Source organism: Lithohypha guttulata (assembly GCF_036872675.1).
Source record: "Lithohypha guttulata strain CCFEE 5908 chromosome Unknown scaffold_1, whole genome shotgun sequence".
Taxonomy (NCBI): Eukaryota; Fungi; Ascomycota; class Eurotiomycetes; order Chaetothyriales; family Trichomeriaceae; genus Lithohypha; species Lithohypha guttulata.
The window spans coordinates 334,285-359,794 of NW_027042750.1; the positions used below are offsets into that span (position 1 = coordinate 334,285).

General features: G+C 49.4%; 11 protein-coding genes across 11 annotated transcripts; 6 read left to right on the forward strand and 5 right to left on the reverse strand.

Annotated features, from left to right (window-relative positions):
- Nucleotides 1-918: 918 nt before the first annotated feature.
- On the forward strand, nt 919-1,545 carry LTR64_000119 (uncharacterized protein; the record flags this gene model as incomplete). The annotated part of the gene is made up of 2 exons (XM_064894505.1): nt 919-1,272; nt 1,369-1,545. 2 exons carry the CDS (start codon nt 919-921, stop codon nt 1,543-1,545), a joined length of 531 nt encoding a protein of 176 aa, XP_064757192.1.
- Nucleotides 1,546-1,571: 26 nt separating this feature from the next.
- GAL80 (transcription regulator gal80) lies at nt 1,572-2,690 on the reverse strand (the record flags this gene model as incomplete). Its single annotated transcript, XM_064894506.1, has 1 exon — nt 1,572-2,690. One exon carries the CDS (start codon nt 2,688-2,690, stop codon nt 1,572-1,574), a length of 1,119 nt encoding a protein of 372 aa, XP_064757193.1.
- Nucleotides 2,691-3,428: 738 nt separating this feature from the next.
- On the reverse strand, nt 3,429-5,477 carry LTR64_000121 (uncharacterized protein; the record flags this gene model as incomplete). Its single annotated transcript, XM_064894507.1, has 6 exons — nt 3,429-4,163; nt 4,217-4,303; nt 4,357-4,663; nt 4,722-5,156; nt 5,217-5,346; nt 5,405-5,477. 6 exons carry the CDS (start codon nt 5,475-5,477, stop codon nt 3,429-3,431), a joined length of 1,767 nt encoding a protein of 588 aa, XP_064757194.1.
- Nucleotides 5,478-6,923: 1,446 nt separating this feature from the next.
- On the reverse strand, nt 6,924-9,167 carry LTR64_000122 (uncharacterized protein; the record flags this gene model as incomplete). The annotated part of the gene is made up of 1 exon (XM_064894508.1): nt 6,924-9,167. One exon carries the CDS (start codon nt 9,165-9,167, stop codon nt 6,924-6,926), a length of 2,244 nt encoding a protein of 747 aa, XP_064757195.1.
- A 697-nt stretch (nt 9,168-9,864) lies between these two features.
- On the forward strand, nt 9,865-10,955 carry LTR64_000123 (uncharacterized protein; the record flags this gene model as incomplete). Its single annotated transcript, XM_064894509.1, has 2 exons — nt 9,865-10,210; nt 10,327-10,955. 2 exons carry the CDS (start codon nt 9,865-9,867, stop codon nt 10,953-10,955), a joined length of 975 nt encoding a protein of 324 aa, XP_064757196.1.
- A 558-nt stretch (nt 10,956-11,513) lies between these two features.
- LTR64_000124 (uncharacterized protein) lies at nt 11,514-12,767 on the forward strand (the record flags this gene model as incomplete). Its single annotated transcript, XM_064894510.1, has 2 exons — nt 11,514-11,983; nt 12,005-12,767. The coding sequence occupies 2 exons, from the start codon at nt 11,514-11,516 to the stop codon at nt 12,765-12,767; spliced, it is 1,233 nt and encodes a 410-aa protein (XP_064757197.1).
- Nucleotides 12,768-13,460: 693 nt separating this feature from the next.
- Nucleotides 13,461-14,732, forward strand: LTR64_000125 (putative NRPS-like protein biosynthetic cluster; the record flags this gene model as incomplete). Its single annotated transcript, XM_064894511.1, has 1 exon — nt 13,461-14,732. The coding sequence occupies one exon, from the start codon at nt 13,461-13,463 to the stop codon at nt 14,730-14,732; it is 1,272 nt and encodes a 423-aa protein (XP_064757198.1).
- Nucleotides 14,733-16,073: 1,341 nt separating this feature from the next.
- Nucleotides 16,074-16,697, forward strand: LTR64_000126 (uncharacterized protein; the record flags this gene model as incomplete). Its single annotated transcript, XM_064894512.1, has 1 exon — nt 16,074-16,697. The coding sequence occupies one exon, from the start codon at nt 16,074-16,076 to the stop codon at nt 16,695-16,697; it is 624 nt and encodes a 207-aa protein (XP_064757199.1).
- A 195-nt stretch (nt 16,698-16,892) lies between these two features.
- On the reverse strand, nt 16,893-18,270 carry LTR64_000127 (uncharacterized protein; the record flags this gene model as incomplete). The annotated part of the gene is made up of 2 exons (XM_064894513.1): nt 16,893-18,171; nt 18,221-18,270. The coding sequence occupies 2 exons, from the start codon at nt 18,268-18,270 to the stop codon at nt 16,893-16,895; spliced, it is 1,329 nt and encodes a 442-aa protein (XP_064757200.1).
- Nucleotides 18,271-20,184: 1,914 nt separating this feature from the next.
- Nucleotides 20,185-21,556, forward strand: LTR64_000128 (uncharacterized protein; the record flags this gene model as incomplete). Its single annotated transcript, XM_064894514.1, has 2 exons — nt 20,185-21,337; nt 21,432-21,556. 2 exons carry the CDS (start codon nt 20,185-20,187, stop codon nt 21,554-21,556), a joined length of 1,278 nt encoding a protein of 425 aa, XP_064757201.1.
- A 511-nt stretch (nt 21,557-22,067) lies between these two features.
- LTR64_000129 (uncharacterized protein) lies at nt 22,068-23,558 on the reverse strand (the record flags this gene model as incomplete). The annotated part of the gene is made up of 2 exons (XM_064894515.1): nt 22,068-22,261; nt 22,304-23,558. 2 exons carry the CDS (start codon nt 23,556-23,558, stop codon nt 22,068-22,070), a joined length of 1,449 nt encoding a protein of 482 aa, XP_064757202.1.
- Between the last annotated feature and the right edge of the window lie 1,952 nt (nt 23,559-25,510).

Here is a 25,510-nt window from a genome sequence, read left to right on the forward strand (position 1 = left end):
AACCTGGCGAGCCTTGTCCTCCTAGATGCGCGCAGTATGTGTGCCACTATTTCGACGTAAAACCACCGAGGAAAGCGATCTCACAGCTTTACTCCCTATTGTGAAAGAAACACTCTGAGAACTTTACACTTGTTTCAATTTGGTCCTCCCAAGTCCCACTGGCTCCGAACGTGCCTTCTTTGATCAATTGATTCACAGAAGGGTATAGGAGAAACAAGCAGTACCGTCACTCACTAGCGAGACTTGCCGGGCTGCTACATGGGCTGGAACGATGCTGTTTGTGACCTTGATTACTGACCTACTCTACGGCTTCAGGTTTTCAATGCACGCTCACAAAAGACTGAGTCTCGGTACGAGGACAAGCTAAAGAGCCAACGACATAGCAGCCCAAAAGTTCGCTGGCGGAAGCAGACAATCCTGCATGGTGAAAATTAGCGGGTATTACTGACTTCGCTTACACTCAAAATCAGCCAGGTCTGAGAATGGAAAGGAACTGCTATGTAAGATCGTTTCACAGGACTGATATCCAGAGTGAAAAGCCAGTGAACAAATACCGACGTGAAGAGCTTAGTGTCAAGTCATTCTCGTTTAAATTTGAAGTTGACTTCAAATCTGTCTTACGGGTACATTGATCACGGCAGATATATATCCAGATCACTGACTATCTCCATTGACGTCGTGGCAAGCATTGATTACGCACTTACTGTGACAGAGCCAGCTACTACGTTGTCAACCGACTCCGGCTGATCGACCCCATCGTCCTCGATCACCAAGATCGGCTCTACCTTATGAAAGGCCTGTCTGCCAGCGAGGTTCATTTCCAGTCTTGATCATATACTACTGTGAGCCTTTACACTCTGTACATAGACCCTTCCAGCTATGATACCTGCGACCGCTGATATCTCTAGGGATTCGGCGATGGCACGATTCTCCGACCTTCCACCTGAGGTTACCTCGAGCATCTTTTACCGCTTCAGAGACATTGTCGTCGAAGACAATATGGGCAAGAACTCCAATCTGGCACTTTCCGAAAGACGAAAAATCAATGCGGTCAGGGTCCAGTTGAACGTATTGTTGCAGGTCGGACAGACTTGGCGCGATGTTCTTCATAACATGAATTTCGAGGCTCGTTGCGTGTCGATGGCTCGACTCAATAGCTCCCTTCAGATCTGGTTCATGAACGGTCCGAAGAGGTCTCGCAAAATTTCGACGGTCGTGTGGATCGTCAGATATGACAAAAAGATTAAGAAGATGCAGATGACAAGACTCCCCGTAAGGGTCTGAGAAGGCATACAACTACACTTTAGAAACAGCACTTGGTGTGTCTGCCGATACAAACTAATCTATCTGTGGGAAGGATACGAGTAGGACGGTGTAAAGTGGCAAGCATATGCGCCGAATATGCGCATAGCTATCATTGGCAATGTGATGCATTTCGGCCTGCTCGCTGGTATAACATTACAAGACAAGCTCTGGCCACCTACCCTCATCGAGATTGTCCAGTTGTACCTCCCGAATCCTCCATACGACAGATTGATCTTTTGACTATTATCTTCTTTGGTATATAGCCTTCATTGCATCGTGTCATAGAATCCGTCGATCATCTCATGTCTCTTGACCGCATGTTCCCAGTCAGCATAATCCTTGCCGACCTCGCCTTTCGCAAAAGCCTCATATAGTCTTCCAATGTTCTGTCCCTGTTCAGGCAAGCTCGTCCACCTATCTCCAGGACCCTCGTCAATCTCATCCGTGACATCACTGACCTCTCCACCCTTCTCGAAGTCACATATCTTGATGCTCTCGGCACGTCCGATCTGTGGTCCAGCAGATTTGAACACCATCTGCAACTCAGCTTTCGTTCCGTAAATCTTCCACGTGCTTCCAGGCTGATCAGTAAACTTGTTGCCAGCTCTAAGATGAAAATTGAACATCGCAGGCGGCGACCGAGCCAGCCGTCCCATAAGCATCATCTGATCCGGCGTATTCTTTCCATACTCCTCCTCAGAATAAGTCCCGTCATCCCTCTTGACCTTCATCTTCTTCCGAAAATTGCCACTCAGCGTCGTCCAGCTCTCCAACTCCCCCATCGCACTCGTAATACTATCAATGATATGCCCACCATATATCGTCAATAGATTCCCACCGACTTTCCGATCAACAAAGTACGAATACCGCTCACTCGCCGCATTATCCTGCCACACGTTCGTCGTGCCCTGAAAACTCACGCTGTGAACCTCACCTAACCTCCCACTGTCAATGATCTTTTTCACCGTCACTACACTAGGCGCTACTCGCCCCTGCAACCCCACAATAGTCCTACATCCGTTCTGCTTCGCCAAATCCGCCATCTGCCTTGCCTCATCCTTATTCGCTCCTAGCGGCCACTCAACATACACAGCCTTTCCGGCTAGTAACGCCGGCTTCGCAATCTCAAAATGTGAATCTGCACGTGTTGATACTACGTACAGCTCAACGTTGGGGTCTTGAGCCATGGACTCATATGAGGCATGGGGCTTGGCATCCTTGAGACCGAAGTGGTCGATTGCGGCTTGAGATGTTTGCAGGCTGGAATTGCAGACTGCAACGATTTGGTAGTGTTGGCTGGATTTGAGGTATGGGTAGTGTGCTAGTGTCGCCCAGGCGGAGGGTTTGGTGGAGAGGCCTAGGATGCCGACTTTGATGGGTGCCATGGGTGAGGGTTGTGAGGGTGTGAGGTTGAGGATAGCTGTATTTTGAGATCACTGAGATGAGTTTTGTGTCTGAATGCTTGACAGCCTATATTTCCGAATTGTTGATTTTGGAAAGTCGCAACCACGTAGGATTCACGATCGTTTGTTCGACGATGGAAGTTGTGCGGAATTGAGGCCGTCAAGTTTATTATGGTGGAAGCGTCCAGATTTTTGTAGACTTCTGCAGGCTTTCTAATAAACCCGATTTCGACTTCCGTGTCAACACTCTTATTTCTAGTCTTGCAAATCGCAACCTTCAAGCTCATTCTACTTGGCTTACACGAGAAACATGGGATTTGTAAAACATGATACTTTGTGATACCTAATCCGGCGGACGAGAAGCTGACAGGGTCAGTCGGAATTAGTTGGAGACCAACGGTCATTCTTCCTTGACTGTGGAAGCACGTGCATTGGCAGCGGAAATCTCGAACACATTAATATGCTTGAGGACTACACTGACGAAGAGTCGAATCTGGGAAGCTCATACACACACGGAGTAGACCAGGGTACTCGTGCCAGAGCATTGCGAAACTCGTGCGGTCAAAGCTGTCTTACAAGTTCCTCGCACGCAGTCGGCTCTGGACATCGAGGTAGTAGAGTATTATTCCAGTAGATAGATACATTTTCTTGGCTGTGAAGACATCTTTGAGACACCAACCAGTCGCAGAAATACCAGGCGCTTGCTTGAGGAGTTGTCTATCAAGCTACCGTACAGCCGTACTGTGACAAACTCGACCTAGAGCAGGTATAACCAGGCCAAATAGCTTCCCAAGGCCCCTTGGCAGTCTCGTAGTTATACCACAGTGGTCGCGCGTTCCACTGGAACAAATCCTCCATGGCAGAAGCGACCTCAACCAGCTTTGCCTCACCGTACTGTCTGCCATAGACACAAAGTCCAAATGGCACCGAATAACCATCCATGCCGATCGGTACCTGCGCAATCGGGTAGCCTGCATACGCGGGCACAGATGCACAGGCATTTCCTTGGTTGCCATTTCGCCCATTCGGGACAAGGAGACCATCGAGCTCGACGACAGTTCCATTCTCTAGCACATAGGAATGTGCATTGTCAATAGCCTGGCGAGCTGTAAACCTACCCCATCCAAATGCTGCCCAGAAACTGGGGCCCAGAGTGCCGTTCGTGGCCACAGCGTTATCGTAGAAGCTTTGCCCAGTGACGTTGTTCCACCACCATGTGCCGTTGCCTAACGCTCCTGTGGTTGCATTGTTTGCATCGTTCCATGCTGCCATCTCCTCGATCGTACTCATACCATAGCGTTCGTCGCTTCCAGGGAAGGTCCAGTTGCGGAGCCATTCGGCATAACCGACTGACATCAAAGTGCTGAAGGCAATAAGATGGTTGCGCTCGGGTAGTGTGTCGTTTGGCATGCCTGTGCCGTACGGGTTGGTGACCAGGGCGAAGGGGTTGGTCTCCTAGAAACCATTAGTATACTACTGATATCAAAATTCTGGTTATCAGCTCTTACCGTGATATTGTATATCTCAGCGCCTGCTGCTTCTAGCTCGGCAATTCTGGCGTTAAACTGTTCCCTATTTCCAGGAGAGTTCACGTGCTGTGGGAATATGGTTAGTCAGCCACCTTTGGAAGACAACGACGGCGACTCACCCCATTGGCAGCCCAGTATGCTTTCCAAGGTAACCCTAACTTCACGCCCTTGAGGCTGCCTTTCTGGCTCACTGCAGAAGTGTAACCATCTGCAGGGTAACGTCCTGTTGCTTCGAAGGTCAAGTTGTCGTATTTATCAATACCTTTCATGATGTCAAGCATTATAGCCACATCCTTCATGCTTCGTGTCAGTGGCCCAGGTGTGTCGTGATAGTAACTGCCAGTGACGACGCCGTGGCGCGACATTAGTCCTGGAGTTGACTTAATTGTGTACAAGCCTAGCTGACACGATGGATGCACAAGAGATCTGGTAAAGTCGATCAGCACAAAGAGTAAAGCAAGTTTCCACATCATGGTGCACATACCCATGAGTTTCAGTTCCTAGTGCTACGGCGACCTGGTTACTGCGCACAGCGATCACAGAACCGCTGCTGCTACCAGCCGTGGACTGGGTAAGATTGAATGGATTCCTACCCTGTCCTGTCCTGCTTGAGTATCCACTGGCATATTGAGACAATGCACGATGATCAGCTGCCTCAGACATGGTGCTGTGCCCAAGCAGAACGCCACCAGCGGCGCGCATCTTGGTCACAACCGTAGCCTCAGATGCATATCGGCCACCCAGAAGCACGAGTGTGCCTTCACTAGTGTTGTGCTTGTCGTCAGTGTATATGTTGTCCTTGACCACAAACGGGATGCCGTGCATAGGACCTCTGGCGCCAGTTGTTGCTCTTTCCGTGTCCATCGCAGCAGCAATATCTAGAGCATCTGGGTTCACTTCACTGATGGAAGCAAGGTACCTAGTAGCGTATGATCAGCTTTAGGTGCAATACAACATGGTGAGAGTAACACCGTCTTACCTGTTGGTTTGTTCTATTCGTGCAAGATAGCATCTCACCAGTGCTTGGCTCGTAAGCTTGCCCTGGGACATCCATGCCTGTAACGAGTCTATCGTTGCATCTGTGATGTCGACGCCGTTACACAATGGCACTGTACTATTAGCTTCACGTGCCTGGCCTAATGAGGAAGACAATGAGGTGAGCCTTACATGGGAAGGGGTCATCTTGCGCTTGGACCAAAGCGAAGAGTGCATATGATGCTGCAGCAGTCCAGAACCGCATGATTGGTTTGATCTGACAAAGTACACGAATGCGAAAGCAAAGGGCACAATATCATCGAGGGCAAAGATGACCTGGATGATATATGGAATCGACACTTCTCCAGACGCGGAGCCGGCTCCTGGTCCCGAAGTATAGCGACAGTGAACAGCTTGTCCGCCATGATTGCGTGCATGAGCTGACAAAAATGATCAAATCTTGGGAAGTTCTCTCGGCGATGAATCTTCTTCCAGGCCTTGGCCACTTATCTGCGGAGCATGTATAGCTTTATCCTGTGTCTTGGAGCCGGCACGTTGGATTCTATGTTCAGGTTTCCGCGATAAGGAGACGACTATCTCCGTGTGGAAAACCGCGCAACATCTGCACTTGAAGCGCTTTGGAGTCATGACAAGACCTAGTCTGAAAAACGTTGCTCCCGAAAATGTGGTTGGGAGTTGTGGTGGAGATAGAGTACCAAGCGCCCGGGACCGATGACAATTGATACAGCGGACATCGCTCGTGTAATGCTTTCCCACGTCGTCTATGCCTCTATTCGCGAGGAGAAGCACAGTAGCTTCAGCAGTATGGCTGTGCTTGTGCGAAGACACGACATGGGACCTTGCTTATGAGGAGATACTGGTATGGATGCTAATGAAGAGATCAAAGTCTGCTTTATCTTGATAGTGTGGCCAGAACTGACGTGATACATAGCACTGGCATGCCAAGGTGGGAGCTACAAGTCCCACGAAAATTCGTGCCAAGCGAACATCCACATGTACCTAAAGCTTACATGCCACGTGGGCAACGATCGGATTTACTGAAGAGGAGCGAGATAAGGTAACGTTACATGTAAAAATGAGGCAATGCGTGATATGCTGGACTCTCATTCACGATTAACGTGATAGTAACAGTAAACTAGTTTCGCTCGAGCAACAAGGAGAGCACGTCCTCTCATTAGATAAGATCTCATTGGCAACTGGAGCACTTGTTCGCTAGTTCGGGGTGCTGTTATGCATGCTTCATGCTGACAAACTGGCACTACGGGCCTCAAGTTCGAAGTTGTTCACGTGCATGGCCTCAACGCAACATATATCCTGGTGTGCATGGATGTGCGCCCACAGAATAGACGTGCAATATGAATCTACAATCGACGCTGCCCGCCGTAAGCAATCCCTTAGATGGCGAACGACTTCCCATATACAGATCGGTCGGATTAATCATCATATGACCATTCCCGAAGATAGCGTTGGTCCCGTCGTGCGTGGTTAGAGCAATCGAAGCAGTGACGGAGCCGTTGGTCTTGGCAGTAGAATTGGTCAATGACAATAAAAGGTAAAGCCCGCAGTAAAAAAGACACCTCTGAACGGCGAAGAATTCATTGAAGCCAGTGCGGACAGTACTCAAAATTCAAGCTCAACATATACCCCAAGTGGCATGTTGTGCGCCCCCGAATTGTTCTGCAATCATATCTCAAGTCAACTTTGGTGGCGATTTCTTGGTCGGGGCCTTGGCCGTGTTAGATACAGGAAACATCGGTTGAGAACTTGTGCTTTTTGCTTTTTTGGTAGCAGAAGTAGTGGAAGTGGTGGTAGGAAACATTGGTTTCTTCGTTAACTTGGTTGCAGGAGTTGTGGACGCGCTACTATTAGTAGGAAACATGGGTTTCGTAGCCGTCGCTATAGATTTGGGTGCTTTTGATGGAGAGGCCACTTCCAACTTCGGTGTTCCAGTTTTTGCAGTAGTCGAGCTCGAGCCGCCAATGGCGCCCTTTTTCTTTACTGGAGTCCTCTTGGTTTGTGGTTGAGTTTTGGTGACTTCCAATTTATTGGGAGCAGGCTTGCTGGCCAGCCTAAGTGCCTTCGAAGACGGAGCTGCACTCCCGACAGCTGTGGATCCGGAGTTCATGGAATCGATTGCAGTAGCAGAAGTCGAAGAAGAAAGTGTTGGCAAGGTGAAGACTGAACCTGCTCGTCGAGTTGACTCCTCCTCTAGCTTAGTCCAAAATGTCGCCTTCTTTTTGAGATTCTCTTGCGTCAACTTCGTAGTCGGTCTTCTAGCCGATTGTCTGGCTGCAAGTTCTGTGTAGAAGCTTCCGACAGATTTCTTACCCGATACTGATCCCTTTGTCTTTGTCTCCGCATCCTCCAGATCAGCCCAGAAAGTGCCTTGATGCTTGTTTGTCATGCGTTTCCTTCTGTCCTCCTCCTCCTTCAGTGTCTTGAGGAAATTTTGCTTGTTCGTATCTGGTGCTAACGATTCCACGAGGAGTTTTTGAGGGTCCTGCAGCCACTTCTGAACGAGGTCTACTCGGTTGAGCATTCGTTGCGCTTCAGAGCTTTGTATCCATTTTGCCATTGACATTCCTGCATTTCCAAATGTCTGAGCTTGCTTGTCCTTGTCGAAGATCATGTCGAGGCTGAATGATTCAGGCATGGACGGCATCGAAACTGCGTTCTTGATTGTCTTGAGGTCTTCTGTACTTTCTTGCACGGCTCTCCCTGTTTCGGACTTGAAGAATTTCTGCGGAAGTGCCCCATAGAACACGTAGAGGACCATCGCGAGTATACCCATTGGTGCAAAGATTTGTAGAAACTCATACCAGTGGTTTGACCTAATTTCGACATTTAAATGACCAGCGCCTCTCTTGGTTTGTCCTTGAGCTGTCTTGGTCACACCTGTATCGGCAGGGAAATGACCATGTATGAGATAATTCTCGATTAGTAAGTCCTTCTCTCGCCATCTAGCAAGTAACCACAATTCAAATGCTTTTTCGTTGTTGTACGGAATATCTTTGATAGCAAAACGTCTCCAGTACATACTAACACTTTTAGGTGGACGACCCTCTAGATAACCAGACTTGAGTGTGAATATGTCTTGAGCATAAGCCCCACGAGGCACACCTTCATAAGCAATAGTACAATCGTAAACATATTCGACCGAGTCTTTTAGCTCTTGAATACAAAATCTGAGTCCTGTACTCCGTGGTAGCAAACAATGCCTCATGTCCTTCATGTTGTTCTTGGCTGCCCATTTGGCACTCTTTTCTCGAGTACTTCGTGCCAGGTTGGTGCCTTCGGGAAACAATAGCAGCCACATAGGTTCAGCAAGCTTATTTAATCTTCCCAGAGCCTGTGCCATGTGGCTGCGATCCTGCTCCCAGTTGCGCTTCAGGAAAATGAATTGGTTGAACTGCATGCCCCATCCCAAGATCGGAATTCGTTTCAGCGACTCCTTCAGTATGATGTACAACCTGCCATGCATGCCACTGCAATATGCCGTCCACCAAAGGTAGAGCCAATCCGTGTAGATTTGATGATTGGCAATAAGCACGAGCCGTTCAGGGAAGTCCAATAAAAGAGTGCCATCTGTCTGGCGTAGAAGCTGACCTCGTACGGATTTGTCCCCTGACACAATGACCTTTGTTGGAGAAAAGGCTTGGGTCAATGTCATCGTCAACAAGCCGAATGACTGCTTAGTAAATGCTATCCAGGCATTATACCAGTCTTGGTTGATCAGATACAGAGGCGTACCGAGAAACTGGGACAGGTTGATACATAACGCTCCTGACAGGAAGTAGCTTGATAGTGCGAGTGTCCTAGAGGCTAGGGATTGCTGTGATTTCTGTACTTGTGCATCGTCAGGTCTCGTTGCCGACGAGGCAAGCGACAGACCAGCGCCAGCATATCGGTCGCCGGGTGATGTGGTAGTCGACATGATACGATGCTGTGTCTGTACTTGTCAGTCAACCATCATGCTACACAGACGATGGGCCCAGTAAATGTTGTTCTGTTGATAGCCGTCGGATTTTGTGTTGCGTGGAGAAGTCGTCATCGACGGGAAGTTCATAGCTCGCAGACGTTAGTACAGGATCTCGATGTGTGGCACAACGACCAAGTTGATGATTGGCATAACCGCGGTGCAAGTGTGGCGGTCGATTAGCGCCAAGTGGCAGGTGCGGAGCTTCCTGCCGAGTAACACAACCATGTACAATCACACAAATAATGTGAATCTGAAAGGTTGCAGGAACCGAACATGCCTGCAAAGTGAGAGCCGAGACTGGCGGGAACCCGAATGTGGTAACACAAGCAAAGATCACGCGCGTCTTATGGCAAGAAAAACATGGCACAACCCTGGTTTCTCCACCTCCACAACAGGTGTGGCGGTGTCGCTGTTGAACAACCAGCGAAAATGACGTCCCAAGTTTCAGGATTCCTTGCCAATTTTCGAAGCAGAAAGATAACATTCCAAGGGGTTTGATGCGGCTATGCGTAGAATAAGTGACGATTTCGAGTCTCCACAGGCCCTGATCTCGTCAGTAGTTGGACTGTACATATACATGCACCACCACACTTGGCTGTCAGATTGTTAGCAGCTCAAACTTCCTTCAGCGTACTGACCTAGAATTTCCCAAATGCCTAACATCTCGTTTGACATATTCTTCGACCAGGATTTCATCAACGTTTCTGCGTCTCGAGGAAAGCACGCACCTAAAGCGAAGCCTGAGTGGAAGGTTCGAACAGCTCCAAAGCTACCACCGAAAGAGCAGCCAGCAGACCCTGCAGGCACCCCAAGGCCAACACCTCGCCCTCCCATCAACTCGACTCGACCACCTGCCAGGTTAGCTGGTAAGCAGGCCGAGCAGAAACTTCTTGAGGACAAGGCCGGAACATCCGATACCGCTAGCCAAGCAGGCGAGAAGGCGAAGAGGAAGCCTCCTAAGCTAGGACCCAAGAAGACTGACCAACCCAACGGAACAGGTATCCCAGCTCCTGACGGAGTGAAAGCTTCAGCATAAATATGGCTACCTCGTGGATACTTGGCAAGGTCTCGGATGCGTTGCAACCAACCATTCAGAGTACAGTGTCAACTGCAGGAAGTTTTGCAGGAGGCACTCTTAACACCGTCGGTAATGGTATCAATGGCGTTGGGTCGACGATCAACGGGACGATCAAGAGATATGGTGATGGTGTTCGTGATTATGGGAATGGTGTGATGGATTGGGCGAATGCTCCTGCAGCTCGAGGTCAGACAGCAAGCAATCCCCTTGGTTTGAGTGGTAGTAAGGCAGCAGGCAAGACATCTGTCACTAGCCCAAGCATCTACTCGGCTCCGGCAATGGCAAAGCAGTCAGCTTCAAAGACATTGACCACAACTGCCAAGTCGACGCAACCACAGAAGAAGATTGGAGGTGTACCAGCAAAGAAACAGGTTGCGGGAGCTGTATCCAAACCTGTCGGGGCTGTACCATCGGCAGCTAAGAAAGCGGTCAGTACTGTGCCAAGAGCAGTTACCAACAAGGTTCCGCAAAGTCCTCGACCAGGAGCATTCAAGTCCACTCAGACCGCAAACAAGCCTGCCCTGCCTTCCAATCCAGCGACTATGCAGAAGCCTGTGGGCGGACCAGTGAGGGCGAGCACAGCGAGTGTGACCAAGGCCAAGCCGCCTGCTGCCAAAAAGCCCAACTATACTGGTGCCGCCAACCCTCTTGGTCTGACATTTTGATCTGGTTATTGTAGTGGTCCGGTCGCGCACGGTGTGGTCGGAAATAGCTGTACGATTAGATAGTCTGAATAGCATCCAAATATATTCAATTGCAATCTACTCATCGTATGTGGCATTTCACACGTGGCGAAGCGAGTGAATCGAGCATTGGCGGGAGTCATACCTGTGTTGTACCGAAATCCCGAGGACAGGTTTCCTCGTCTTCACTGGCGATTTGAGTAGGTGTCTCGAGATGAAAGTACAATCATTGTGAATACGACGTGCGACGCCTCTGGAGGAGCTTGGAGCTGCCTGGCTTTGTGCCCGGAGAAAAGCAATTCCAGGCATCAGTCGCGTCATGATTGTGAGCTCCGGCAGCTCTACGATTACTCACAAACTTTCGCGCTCCAACGTGGTAATCGCAAGCAGCTTACTGAAGACTGCAACGATTTGTGTCGTGTTTCGTATTGACCAAGGGTGTATCATAGTGTGCTCGTTGACGTGTTCGCCCATTTCGTCTTTTCCAAGTCCCGAGGCCAAAGCTATTGACTATTACAGCAGAAATATCTCTCCTCGAGCATGGCAGATATTGCACCCTACCACATTAAAATACCTGACTCAGCCCTTAACGACCTGAAAGCACGACTTGCTCTGGCCAAATTCCCGGATGAACTCGATCAAGCAGGCTGGGATCTAGGTTCGCCCCTAGGCGACGTCAAGAGACTGGTAGCATACTGGAAGGACAAGTACGACTGGAGAAAAACAGAAGCTGAGCTGAACAAATATCCACAATACACCACCTTGATTCAGGTAAACAAGTTTGATCCTCTGAACATTCATTTCGTATACAAGAAGTCCGAAGTTGAAAACGCGATTCCATTACTGTTCATCCATGGCTGGCCTGGCACCTACCACGAGGGTTTAAAGATGTTCGACAGACTGATACAGGGCGATGGCATCGAGGATCCAGCTTTCGACGTCGTTCTCATCTCTCTGCCTAACTTCGGCTGGAGTGACGGAGTCAAGACAAGAGGCTTTGCTCTCGAACAGTATGCTGAATGTTGTAACAGACTAATGCTTAAGTTGGGATACGGGGAATATGTAACGCAAGGGGGCGATTGGGGTTTTTACATCGCCCGGTCTATGGCGCTTCTATTTCCTCAACATGTCAAGGCCACACACCTGAACTTCGACTTCGGTACCGCTCCGACTTGGTCCCAGTATCCTCTACTCAGCCTGCGACATGCTCTCATTCCATACACAGAACGAGAGAAGAGGGGCCTTGAACGCATGAAATGGTTCACTGAAGAGGGTTCGGGTTACAGACTAGAGCAGGGTACAAAACCGCAAACGCTAGGTTATGGTCTTTCTGATCCCGTTGCTATGCTAGCCTGGATCTACGAAAAGCTTCATGATTGGACGGACGATTATCCATTCACGGATGATGAAATTTGCGATTGGATGAGCCTTTATTGGTTTAGCACGGCTGGTCCTGCTGCCAGTGTCAGGATCTACTACGAAGCCACACACTTGTGGACAACTGCAGACCCGTCAGTAGAAAAGGTCACAAGAGAAAGGGTGGGCGAATGGATACCCCATGTCAAAATCGGGTACAGTCACCAGCCAGCAGAGCTCCGACCTGTACCAAAGACATGGGTGAAAAAGCTTGGGAATGTTGTTTTCGAAAGAGACTCAGATCGGGGTGGCCACTTCTTTGCCTTTGAAAGACCTGACCAGCTTGTGACCGATCTGAAAGACATGTTCAGGAAAGGGGGCGGTGCCTATGGTGTCGTGAGAGGGCGGAAGGGATATCAGGAGCGTCCAAAGCTATAGTCCTGTTTCCTAGCGAAGCTGGTGCATAGCGATAGCCGAGCTCAATGATACCAGATATAACCGGTAGTGAATGACCGGCTCCACGAATTGCTCTCGCCATGCGTGCAACGCGTGCTGAAGTCGTATACACAGAACTTTGATTCCACCTGCTTGATTGGTGCAGTGTTGTCTAGTGCCTGTACGAGAACAAGACTTCTTTGCCAATGTTGATTAAAGGTATCGGCAGATCACAGATGGACCTTAGGGCATTTGAGTAAGTACTAGATGGATGAGGCATGAGCTTCAGGCATCAACATTTTTCATACCTAAGTGGTCATTCAACTTTCGGACGTCGAGCTGTGATCGAAGCTGACCATGCAGCTGCGACGCTTGACGTGCTGCGCTTTTCGTGCTGAGATTAGCGAGATCACTGCGTTGATATGTATCTGAGCACTGATCCCTGCCTCCGGAATGGGTTTGATTGGCTGAGTCGTGGGTTGACCATGAATCGTGGTGCTACAGCATGATCTTGGAGACCGAATCTGCACGACAATCTAAAGCAACTGCTGTCATAGATTAGAGTTGGCCGTCTTAAATGGTTGAGTAATCCTGAACAGGTTGTCGACATGGACAGCTGCTTGGGAGAGACAAGTCTATGTAAGTGACTGAGTCCTCCAACATAATTCATCAGAAATGCAGCAGAACACGTGAGCTATGTCATCTACGACTCGTTCCAACAAGAGGCGCAAGACCGAAGAGCGACGTCCTCGTCTACGTTTACTTCCGCAAGTGGTAGATGAACTTGCTGCAAACCACCCCGATCAGACCTGGATCTCTATTCCCAAGACCAACGATCCTACATCCGGTTTCAACGACATCACGTATCAGCAGCTGAAGAACGCAGTAAACACTGCTACTACCTGGCTGAAAGGTTCTCTGCCAGCTGATCCCGACATCACCTTACCTTACCTGGGCCCTACCGATACTCGATACATCATTCTTACTGTTGCTGCTATCAAGCTTGGCCATAATCTCTTCTTGATCTCGCCACGAAACGATGATCAGACACAACTGCAGCTTCTAGAGGCCGCTGATTGTAAACGCATACTGTGTGCTTCGGCCGATGCAGACTATGCAGGTTCTCTGATCTCTCAAAGTGACCTCGCGTTGCAGCCTCACTCTCTGCTTGTTGTGCCTGACGAAGCAATACTGCTTCGTGCTCCACCCTCCGAAATCTCTTACCGACACTCATTCGAAGATCTACGTCATCATACCGCTCTCACCATACACACCTCAGGGAGCTCTGGACCTATACCCAAAATCGTCAGGCTGACTCACGGGTATCTTGCTCATGAAGACACCCTCGCTTACTTTCCACCACCCATACCATTGACATACGCCTTGTTCCAAAAGGTGCGATGCTTTCATGGTGTCCCACTGTATCATGCAGGCGGTGTGCTGTTCGGTCTCCTCAAAGGTCTATTTCAGCGGACAGTGTGGGTCCTGCCGCCTGCCGGAGCGCAGCTGACCCCTGAATTGATTGACGCTTGTCTACGACATGGTCAGTGCGACGCGTTGCAAACAGTGCCTACACTGCTCGAATCTATGGTGGCGGAATCTTGTTACCATGAGACGTTATCAGATCTCAAATGGCTGTGGTTCGGTGGCGGACCTCTCTCCGAGTCTGCTGGCGACAAGCTATTGACTATCAATATAAGTGCTGTGCATGGTTTCGGGTCGACTGAGATTGCCCTACTACCTTTGCTCTCAGTCAGTCCGGCTAGTTGGCAGTGTCATCATTTCCATGAAAGCGCTGGAGTCAGATTTGAGCCGGCGCAGGAGCCTGATGGTTTACATGAGCTTGTAATCGTCAAAAGATTGGCGGGAGATTCTCCCTTTCAACCGTGTTTCGAGCTCACTACTGCCTCAGACTCGGTCCGTACTGGCGATCTTTGGTCTCGCCATCCTCAAGATCCAGGACTGTAGAAGTATGAGGGTCGTGCAGACACTTTGACTGTACTCTCGACTGGTGAGAAGTACGACTTCCAAGCTGTCGAGGCTTAACTCCATGATAGTCCCCACATTTCTGCAGCTTTAGTCCTTGGCGGACAAGCGCGACCGATCCTCGTAGTCGAATCAGCAACACCTTCAGATGATATATGGGCGGAGATCCAACATGTAAACGAGCTTCTACCACACTATGCCAAGTTGGCCAAAACATGGACGCTGGTAGTTGCGAAAAATACTTTTGCGCGCACTGCCAAAGGTACGACACAGAGACAAGCCACAATCGAGATGTTGAAGCCACGACTCGAGCAAATTCGGCGAAGGAAGGAGCAGGCCTCAGAGGGGACTGCCGATGCTCCACTTTCCCTTGACCAACACGTTCGAGAAGTGATTGAGAAGAAATTAGGTGTAGTTGCTAACAGACATAAAAGCCTGTTCGCACAAGGATTAGACTCCATGACAGTTACGAGAGTTGTTCGTTCACTAAACAAGTGCCTGCGAAAGGACTATGTCACAGAGACCGCTGAAGTGCAGGCTCCGCAGATCAGTGCCAAGCATCTATCTCTATCGGCATGGAACGATCAATGACCTCTCTTCTCTACTTGAAGAACGCGTGACTCGTTTTAAGACGCAAGCAGCTAAACCTATCACGTGACAGGGCCATTCCAAGAGTGTTCGACGAAAAATGAGCAACAACCATCAGGCGATGAAAGCTACAGTTTCCAGGCCCAGGAAGAGCCGTAATGCAAGTATAGTCATCACGGGCACCACTGGCTCACTCGGAACGCACTTGCTCCATCAAATTCTGATTGAAGGCAAGTACGACCATATCATATGCTTGGACCGCTCCGACAGAGGGCGAACATCGTATCTGGAGGCATTCCCCGAGCATGACGCCAAGCTCGAAAACACCTCTTTCTTCAAAGTGTCTAGCCTCGATCTTCTGAATTGCAAGGAGATTCCAGCCTCAACACTGAAGACTTTGCAATCTTCGTGCCGTGCTATCATCCACAACGCCTGGCCTGTGCGCCTGGCCTGTGCGCCTGGCCTGTGCACCTGCATTTGCCGTTATCTGCTACAGATGCTCCATCACCAGACCAAAGGAGCAACGATTGGTCAACATCACTGTCATATGAGACTCATCTCCACAATCTCAAGGCTTTCCTTGAATTCGCTCAATCTTGTTCCCACAGCCCTCGCTTTGTTTACATTTCCTCACTTGCTGCTGTACTGAACGTCAATCCAATCCCAGAGGATTTTGTTGATGATGCAGAAGCACCTCACAACACAGACTACGGCAGATCCAAATGGCTTGCCGAGATGGTATTGAAAGACTTTGTGGCTGAGCACAAGGAGGCCAATTGTGGTGTGGTCCGCATAGGTCAGATTGCCGGTCCGGGAATAGAGCTTGGTGGAAGGAGAAAAGGTACAGGAACTTGGTGGAACCGAAACGAGGTCGTGCCCAGCATGATCAGGAGCTCAGCTGCTATCCAAGCGCTACCAGATAACCTCCTGGAGAAGGACAAGCTGAGGTGGGTCCCAGTTGATACCTGCGCTTGTGCGATCACGGATATAGTGCACCATGGCAAGAAGAATGACCAAGTAGTATTCAACATCACTAATATACACTCCGAGGATACCAGGTGGTCGGGCGACATCGTGAATCACCTACAGAAGAAGTTGCAGGTTGGAAAGAAGGACCCATGCAAGATCGTGTCGCTACAAGAGTGGTTAAGACTTGTCGACGAATATGGTGTTCGTGACGATAACCCAGCCATCAAAGTGTTTGACTTTTACGAGAGGCTATTGACTAGTGATCCTGAAGGTGGATTGGCAGGCGTCATTGAGACAGTGAAGACAATGGGTGTATGTGAAAGCTCGAGGAACTTAAGGCCAATAGAGTGGGAATTGTTGGAGAGGTGGATGAAGAGTTGGGGTTTGTGATCGGTTCAATGACATCTACCCTCCTTGTCATGCACAAGATACTGCGTTGGCGAGGTATCCTTGTTGTCATTCAAGGCAGGCAGCATATGTCGAGATATCTATCCTCTACTCGTGAAATGCACGTTGCTGTCAGCAAATCGTGGTCACAGAAGGAACAAGAACAAAGGCTTCGAGAAAATCATCTGCTACCACTGACTAAGTCAACAAAGCTACAAGCCCTGCCACCAATGTACAACTCCCCGTAATACTCAGAGCAGGATACATCGCACCTATCCTTCTAGCACCTCCTGATACCACGGGCGCTGTTCCGTTCTCACCCGCTCCACCTAAAATACTGGTATCACCCTCGACGATACTGTCCATGATTCCTCTCATCGCACTCGCCACAGTAGCATCTCCATCGATATCTAGCCCAATATTTGTCATCACAGCCCCTGCTCCACTGCTACTCGCATTCCCACTCGCAAGCACAAACGCATACCCGTAGTTGAACGTATTGGTCCCATCGTGAAAGAAGAGCTGTGGATTCGAAAGACGACTGAGCCAGCCGCCGGGTGTGTACGAATAAGTGTTTCGAGATGGGTAGGATGGGCTCAGGACGTAGGGTGTATGTAGGAAGGCAAAGTCCGCTGGCGTGAGTGTTGAGTATGGCGCTGGTAGAGTCGAGCCTGGGATTGAGCCGTTAATGTGTAGCTGAAGGTAGCGGAGGTAAGAATCCAGGGGACAGTGTGCTCGGCCTGCAGGGTCGTAGAAAGGTGGATTATCTCGGGTCGCGAGATCGTAACCCTCGAGAGGAAATGGTGTCTGCTCCGTGTCATTGAGCCGGTAGTGTGGCCAGGGACTATCGATCGAGGAGTTTGAGGTTTCTGGAAGAGGTCCAAGACCACACCCAGTCATACCTAAGGGAGTGAAGAGTCGTTCTTGAATGATTTCGGGATATGTCTTGTTCGTGCGTATTTCCATGATCAGTCCCGCTATCACGTAATTGAAGTTGTCATATAGGTAGATTGTGTTTGGTTGATACGTTGGTGGAATGGCAAGTTCGCGTCGTACAGCTTCGACGCGACGCTCGAAGGATGGCTGGTAAAGTGATTCGAGGAGGAAAGTTCGATTCGATTGCTGCGACGAGATAATACCAGAGTATTGAGCTGTGAGCATCTCGAGTGTGGTGTTGCTATGTTCTGGGTGCATGATGTCGCGGAGCTCTGGGAGTGCTTGTGCTAGTGTTGTGTTCCATGTCAGTAGACCCTCACCAATGTACGATGCTAGAATCGTTGCTGTCATTGACTTTGTAAGGGAGCCCAAGTGCCATGGGTCACTCGTCTCAACACGTGCTTCTGCTCCATATTTGCGAACGCCAGAGACCGCAATGGCAGTGGTCTCAGCCTCGAGTTGTGCTATACCTAGTGCTGGAAAGTTGTTGGCATTGCGTATCCTTTCGACAACCTGTGATGGTGTTTCTTGAGAAGAGCCACTATTACCGGTCACTTTGATGGCTCAATGCCATCATGAGGTATACTCACATCTGGAAAAGTGCCACTGCTAGCAAGAGTGCCACGCGCAGCGAAAACATAGCTTTGACGCTATATTTACCTTTGTCTCGCAATAGTTTGCCTATAAGAAGCTGAGACAGACCCTGACAGCAATGAACATTGGTTGTAATCGGTATGGCAGGTGAAGGCTGGACAACTGATCAAGGACATTAAATGGAAAAACTACACGTCTGAAACTACAGCAAGTTCATCTTATCCAGCACGACAAGAAACCATTAGGTAAGGTTGAATTCGAAAGAGAGACTTGGGTACGGATACGAACCCGTACAACACGCATGTTCGAGCCACGAGCAGTGGTTGGCTGCTAGTGTTTACAGCTGCCAACTTTGGAGTAGCTGATCAACTAGGTTGTATTAGCAAAAACGCCTCGAAATTTGCCTTGGCGATCTGCATGGACGAAGAGTTGGTCCACTAGAATCTTGAAGCTGATCTTATTGGCCAACGTCGAGGATAGGGAAGCTTGTCGAGTTTGAAGATGAGCGAGGCACTGGACCGTTGGGCGATGGTCTTCACAGTTTCGTTGGCTTCGTGGAGCAATCCCTCAGATGGAGCGAAGCACAGAACAACTGGAGTGTGATACAAACTTTGTCTTTCTGAATATCGTAAATGACCAGATAATATGATCATGTAAGGCTATGTCAAACCGAGGCTACCCGCGTATTCTGAAATCTTTCTTGTAGAATCGTAGAGAGGCACTGCAGCCACACCTCAATGCCAGCAACATCATATTCAAGGATGCATTCGCAACAACCTCTACCTCAAACCATCGACTTCTTCCCTCATCTCAAGCACTTCCGTTCTCGGATGGTAGTCGTCGTAGTTGTAGAGTCGTCGAGGGAGTTTTCTAAGACGCGGGAGGCAATTGAGGTCCAAATTGCGAGTCAACCCCAACCTTCTGAGCGTATCGATCTCGAAGAAAGCTGTTAAGGCATCTGGTCGCCCGAATCACGTACTAGTAAACCCAGGGGGACAAACGCTGACAAGGATGAAGGTGGCTATATTTGCCAGTATGACTGACTGGTTTCGTGGTGATTGGGTGTCTGTGCCGTGTCTAAGGAGTCGAGCATGAGCCAATGCGGCCCAAGTCGGAGATTTTGGGCTTGTCGCTACGGCACTATAGTGCACAAAATCGCGTGAAGGTTCAGGTTGAGGGGCGTAGGTTCTCGAATCGAGACAACCTTAGTCCGGCACAGAGTGGTAAAGTGTTTTCAGCGTCGGGGTTGGCAAAGACTTTGGGCAGTCTTGTTTGGCACTCGTTCATGGCCACTCTAGTCAACCTAGGGTTTGATTAGCGAGCAGGAGTTTGGCTAGGATTTCCATATGCAACGGCCGCTATCACGAGTCCTTCCACTCCGGTTGCTCTTCATCCCTTATGGAGAAAAACAGTGAACACGACAAATCGTGACGGTTCTCAATACCACGATTGAGCCACTGCTTAACCATGAGTTCGCCGGGTGAATAATATTGCTTTAGTGGAAGCCGAACCCGTCAGATCTGCTCGGTTCAGTCCGGCCCGGAGGGTATAGCCCACTACGGCCATCGGGCAAGTATTTTAGTTGGCTCCTAGAAGGGATCAGTCGCTTGATACAAGATGTGGCGTCGACTGAAGAAGTATTGCTGCATCTGTGCTATAGTCGAAGCAAAAGTAAAATGTTATGAAAGACGCGTCCTACGCGTCCGTGTCCCACAAATAGCCTTGAATGTCCCTGTGTCGAACCGTGATGTGATGCGTGATATGTGTTATGCTCTTCCGTACCAAGGCCCTTGCAGTTCCCCATTTTTCCGGCTTCCAAGCTCTTTCGGCGGGGTTCTCCAAGTGACCGAGGCGCGTTTCCAGCAATATCAGCTGGGACCAGTACTCGGATTGCAGCCACGCCTAGACATAGGTCTACAATTGAATGAACAGTCTTGCTGTTGCAAAGAACATATACACAATGAACAGAACATGTTCTCCCATAGTTCGCCACCTACAACGAGCTTCATGTCGTAGTTTCAGCACGACCCGACAACATTTGGCGGACCATGTCAGGATAGTGGAAGTGGGTGCGCGTGACGGTCTACAGAATGAAAAGAATGCCATCTCGCTCGAGGATAAGCTCGAGTTGATCAGGAGACTATCGAGCACAGGCGTCACACATATCGAAGCTGGTTCTTTCGTGCCTGCGAAATGGGTACCACAAATGGCCTCGACCAACGAGATCCTGTCCAATCTGATACAAAGTCCACCTCAGCAAAGGCAGGCAATAGCCTACAACTATCTCGTGCCTAATATTAGAGGCATGGAGAATCTGGTTAAAGTTCTCGAGCAGCATAATCATTCAAATCCTCCTCCTCCTGATCATCTCACACCTCCACCCTCGCCTATACTCACCCCAGAGCAGGAGCAAGGACAGGGCCCAATCACTTCGTCAGCTGATCCCAACGAAATGTCTTCAGCTTCGAGCCCTGTGGCTGGTGGAGCATCATCCTCTACCTCGTCGCACTCACCGAAAAACACGACCGAGATATCCCTCTTCGCAGCCGCTACGGAAGCTTTCTCGCAGAAAAACACCAACTGCTCCATAGCTGAGTCGCTCAGCCGTTCGCTACCGATCATTGAGCTCGCAAAGAAACACAATGTTCGTGTTCGAGGCTACATTTCTGTAGCTCTGGGTTGTCCATATGAAGGCCCAGACGTCGATCCTCACAAGGTCGCAGAGATGACGGCTTCCCTACTCGAGATGGGCTGTGACGAGGTCTCGGTGGCCGATACCACGGGCATGGGCACCATTCGGAAAACGCAGGAACTGCTCAAAACACTTAAAGATGCAGGCGTACTCATGGAAGACATTGCCTTACATTTTCATGACACATATGGACAAGCCTTGGTCAATACAGTCATTGGTCTTGAGGCTGGTGTGCGTGTATTTGACTCAAGTGTTGGCGGCTTGGGCGGATGTCCTTACAGCAAGGGTGCTACTGGTAATGTGGCTACAGAGGATTTGGTACACCTACTGCACAGCGTCGGCATGGAGACAGGCGTTGATTTGGAAAAAATGGCCTCGACTGCGGAATGGATTACCAAGGTTGTTGGCAGAGCTAATGAAGGTAGGGCGGGCAAGGCCTTGCTCGCCAGGCTCAGAGATCCTCCCACAACCGCAAGCACATGAGTTCATCATTAACGACAATTTCAATTTCCTAGGCCGAAAGACGGTATTTATATCTCCGGTTCCCAATGACTACGACAAAACTTCGTCCGTAACGATTGTTGGTGTTTCCGATCAACTGATGTCAGCTACAAGGTCACCGTGGTTGCTCATGGCTTGAGGTTCTTCTAAGACCTTCTGCCCAAATCGTTGAAGTATTGGGACAACTTTTAGCAGACCAAGTATGTAAAGGCATGTTGCTGCTTCGAGATTTCTTCGTCTTCCCAAACCTGTCTCGACATCTGGTTCTAAAAGAACATGAATCAGGTTGTCACTGATGACCCTGTGCCATGACCGACGCCGGACTTTACCATACTTGTCTAGTATGTCTGGGCTCGCTCTAGTGCTACTTGCTGGTCCACTTTAGCAGTCGCAATATCAACGCGTACTTCTCACGAACCTTGGAGGGAGAGAGTCACCCATTAGGGACGGTACTGTCGACTCACGAGTCGACTCTTGAGACAGTGAAACTGCGGCTGCAGAGAAGAATAGGTTGAAAGAGTGCAACTACTTCAGGAATCACGTTGTTACCACTTACCAATTTCGGAACGCTTTCGAGTGAAAAACATGGGGACATTTTTTGAGACTTGTTTCTATTATTGTACTCGCCAGCCAGCGAGGTTCTGATCCGACTACGGTGCCCTGAAGTAATGGCTCATAGGCTCGTAACGGTCGAGCAACACATCAGCTTCTTCTGGCACGATCTCGGCAAAGCAATACCCAGTGCCAGTCACGACATCGTTTCCTGGAGACAGTAGCTCCTCAAGAAAATCAGCTGTGCAAAGCTCCGTCGCTTCAGGACACAACGGGTAATTGCGCGTTAGCGCTATGTAGATCAGAGTCAGCCAGTGCTAGGCTGTCTGCTTACCGGAGCACAAGGCTCGACCATGAATATTTTTAATTGCGCTTACACCACCGTCTCGACTCAGAAGCCAGACGTCCATCTTGTGCTTTTGCTCCTCGTTGTCGCGTGAGAGAAGACCCTGGACGAAAGTGAGGAGTTTGAGACTTTGTGGTATGGCTTTCAACCACACGGCGAAGAACAGCGCTTCTTCTGCACGTTCGAGCAGTTCTTTGGACGGTGGCAGGTCTTCGTGACCATGTGCCGCGACTATGTATGCCTCGGCCTTGACAATGTATCGTAAAAACTGCGCTTTGGTTGGCAAATTTTCCATCTCGCGACCGAGATCTCGATCACGAAGATTGAGGCTCATTAAAAGTAATTTCACGACCATGACTTTATTGGCCCCCTTGGATCCCATGGCAAGTGCTGTCTGGGCTTGTATCATCTGGGTGTGCAGATAGCTTTGTAGTATCTGCGTGGGGACATCGTAGCCACCCCAACGATCGTCGGTAGCCATAATGGTATCCCAGGCGGCAGTGTTTGATAGACAGGCAAGCATCTCGTGATAATTACCACGCTTTTTAGCTTGGCTGAAGTATTCCAAGATAGGGCGGAGGTAGAGCGACCGCATCATTGTGTCGCCAGGATTGTCGTAGATTGGTCTCTGCAGACTTGAGGTAAGGCTTCCGGGTCCTATCAGTGGTGGGCAGCTTGTGAAATTTGGAAGATCCCGGCCCAGCAGACATCCTAACCTGACGAACTCCTCTTGCGTGGATCGCGCAGCAGGCTTGTGGACAAGCGTAAGATGCATCTTGTCGACGAAAGTAGCTTTGACGTCGATCCAAAAAGCGAGAATGCTAAGTGAGGTGAGACACACCAGATATCTGCGACTGACAGTCTCTTGCTTGTCATTCAACGCTGACGTGTACTCTAATTTGACGTGGATACATGGAGGATAAGGTGGTTCTTGGTCAGTCTGTAACAGCATCAGATACTGATTCTGTGTATAGGTGGTTCTCCACATATTTGCGTGCCGAGAGCTGGATCGAGGGTGTTTGATTTCGATTAAGCACCACGGCACACGCTCCTTGAGCTCGTAGTCAGTAGTCACTCTCATATGTCTGTTTACCAAGCGAAGGTCCCGGAAGAGTTCTCGGTAATTAGGCTCTTGGCCAAGTCTCGTCTTGTGGTTAAATCCGTCGTACAGAACTTGACCTGCGATCTGAGATAGAAGTTCTTCTGGTAGATTCATTAGGTTGGTTCGGCCCTGTGGTGCCATTGCTTGGTCCATAATCACCTCACTGACGAATTGCACTGACCAGCAGAGCCAACACGTTGTATTGTGCTAGAGTTGATTTTTGCAATACCTGATACTGCTTACAAGGAAGATTTGGATAGAGATGGCTTGGTTTGGTCTAATGATCGCTTTCTGTGCTTCTTCCCTGTGGTGTGTACTTTGAGTGTATGGATAATCCAGATTGGAAGTCTTGTACTTATGTAGAGCATGGGTTTTACGAAGTTGTTCCAGATAACCACCTATACTTTGTTCAAAGACGAAGAAAGGCGGCTTTGCTAGAACTTGTCTTCATATTCTCAGATGACAAACTCATTATGCATATTGCTTCCAAGTGCTTGCCTTGACCATGCCGTGGAATGGCAATTCTTTGCCTAAAACATCACACCGTCGTCGATACGAAACATGCTCTGCGCTTCTGCCAAGACACACCGTTTGGTTCTCGAGACGTCGATATTGTAGTGCTCTAGTCCGGTAGCACTTCTAAATGTGATGAATTGCTGTTAGTGGCTAGAACAAGTCAGAGTCCGATCGTGATTGACTGGAAATGAGACAAGTGGACGACACAAACATAGTGGTCACTTGACATTGACACTCCTGAAATCGTCTTCGAAATGTCGGCAAGCACAGAAGCTGCCACAAAAATGGGTACCAGAGGACAAGCTCATTTTGTCATGGTTCCAGAAGACTCTGGTCTGCGTACAAATACCAAAGGTAACCATGGTAGAGGCCAAACAAGGCTGCTATTGTTCATGTGGCGCAGGGTTTGCTCCTCAGACAGGTTCGTAGGATACGGGTGTAGACATATACAACCTCTTTTTAGTCTTTCTTTTTTCCCGGTGGTCTGCAGTCAGCTTGTCAAACTGACGATTTCCTGAATGCTGTTAACTCAATATCGCTTGCACAGATTCATTGCGAAATTCAGGTCTTCATCGCATATCGAGGTATCAGATGCAAGAATAGCTGAGGGCGCTGCGATGCAGAACACACGTCCAGTATTCGAGCTTCGACCGCGGTACGGTCAGTATTTACTACGACTGCAAGACAACCTTAGATAGTTGCTGAATAATCGAATTGCCCATGTTTGACAGTCCTTGCATTGGACACATTTGTGAGCCGACCTTTTGAATAGGTGAGCCGACTACTGCCGACCGTCACTCTCTGTCATAGAGGCAGATATAAGACCAAATCTCAACGCGCGTTCGTGCTTGAAGCTCTTGGCACGCGAGAGCTAGTACTTCCCCAGACTAGCGTTATCTCGTGTCATTTTCGCGACTGTGTAGATAATCCTGATGGCAGGTTCTCTGCCTCATTGATCAGCATGGAAATAGGTAGCAAAGCCATGTATCGGGACACGTTTGTTATGTGAGACGTCGTCAGAGCAAAGGAGGTTTTCGTAGAAACCTCGACTGTTGTCTTTCGTGTCGCCACGAGCTTCGCCGATTCGAGCCGGCGTGAAGCTTCGTCGACGAGGGCTTATACCAAGCTCGAGCTATGCGGTCTTCTCACGAAGCCTGATTGCTACGGAACCTCGTGTGTTTCAACGCTAAAGCTGGCGCTTCCACTCTTCGATTGTCGAGTTCTGACCCTCTATAGTATCTTGCGAAAGGGCTGCTCTCGAGATTGTCGAGTCGATTCCATGTACTGAGCTGCATCATTACTCCGCTGTCACCGCTACAGTGTCGCAGTGCTTGGTGTCGCCTTACTCGTTCTTGCAGGGTGGTGGTTTGGCAGGCGCTCGAAGAAGAACAAGGCTGCTGCTATTCCAGCTGAGATGTCCGGCAATGCTACGTACTATAACGGTAACCTCAACGGACGAGGTTTGTTACCAAGAGAATCCTATCATCAATTCGACACCAGTACCAGAGTATGCACCTGCCCCAGTCTATGAGGCAGGACATCAGGAGCCTTTTTCGGATAGGCATGAGATGGCGGGA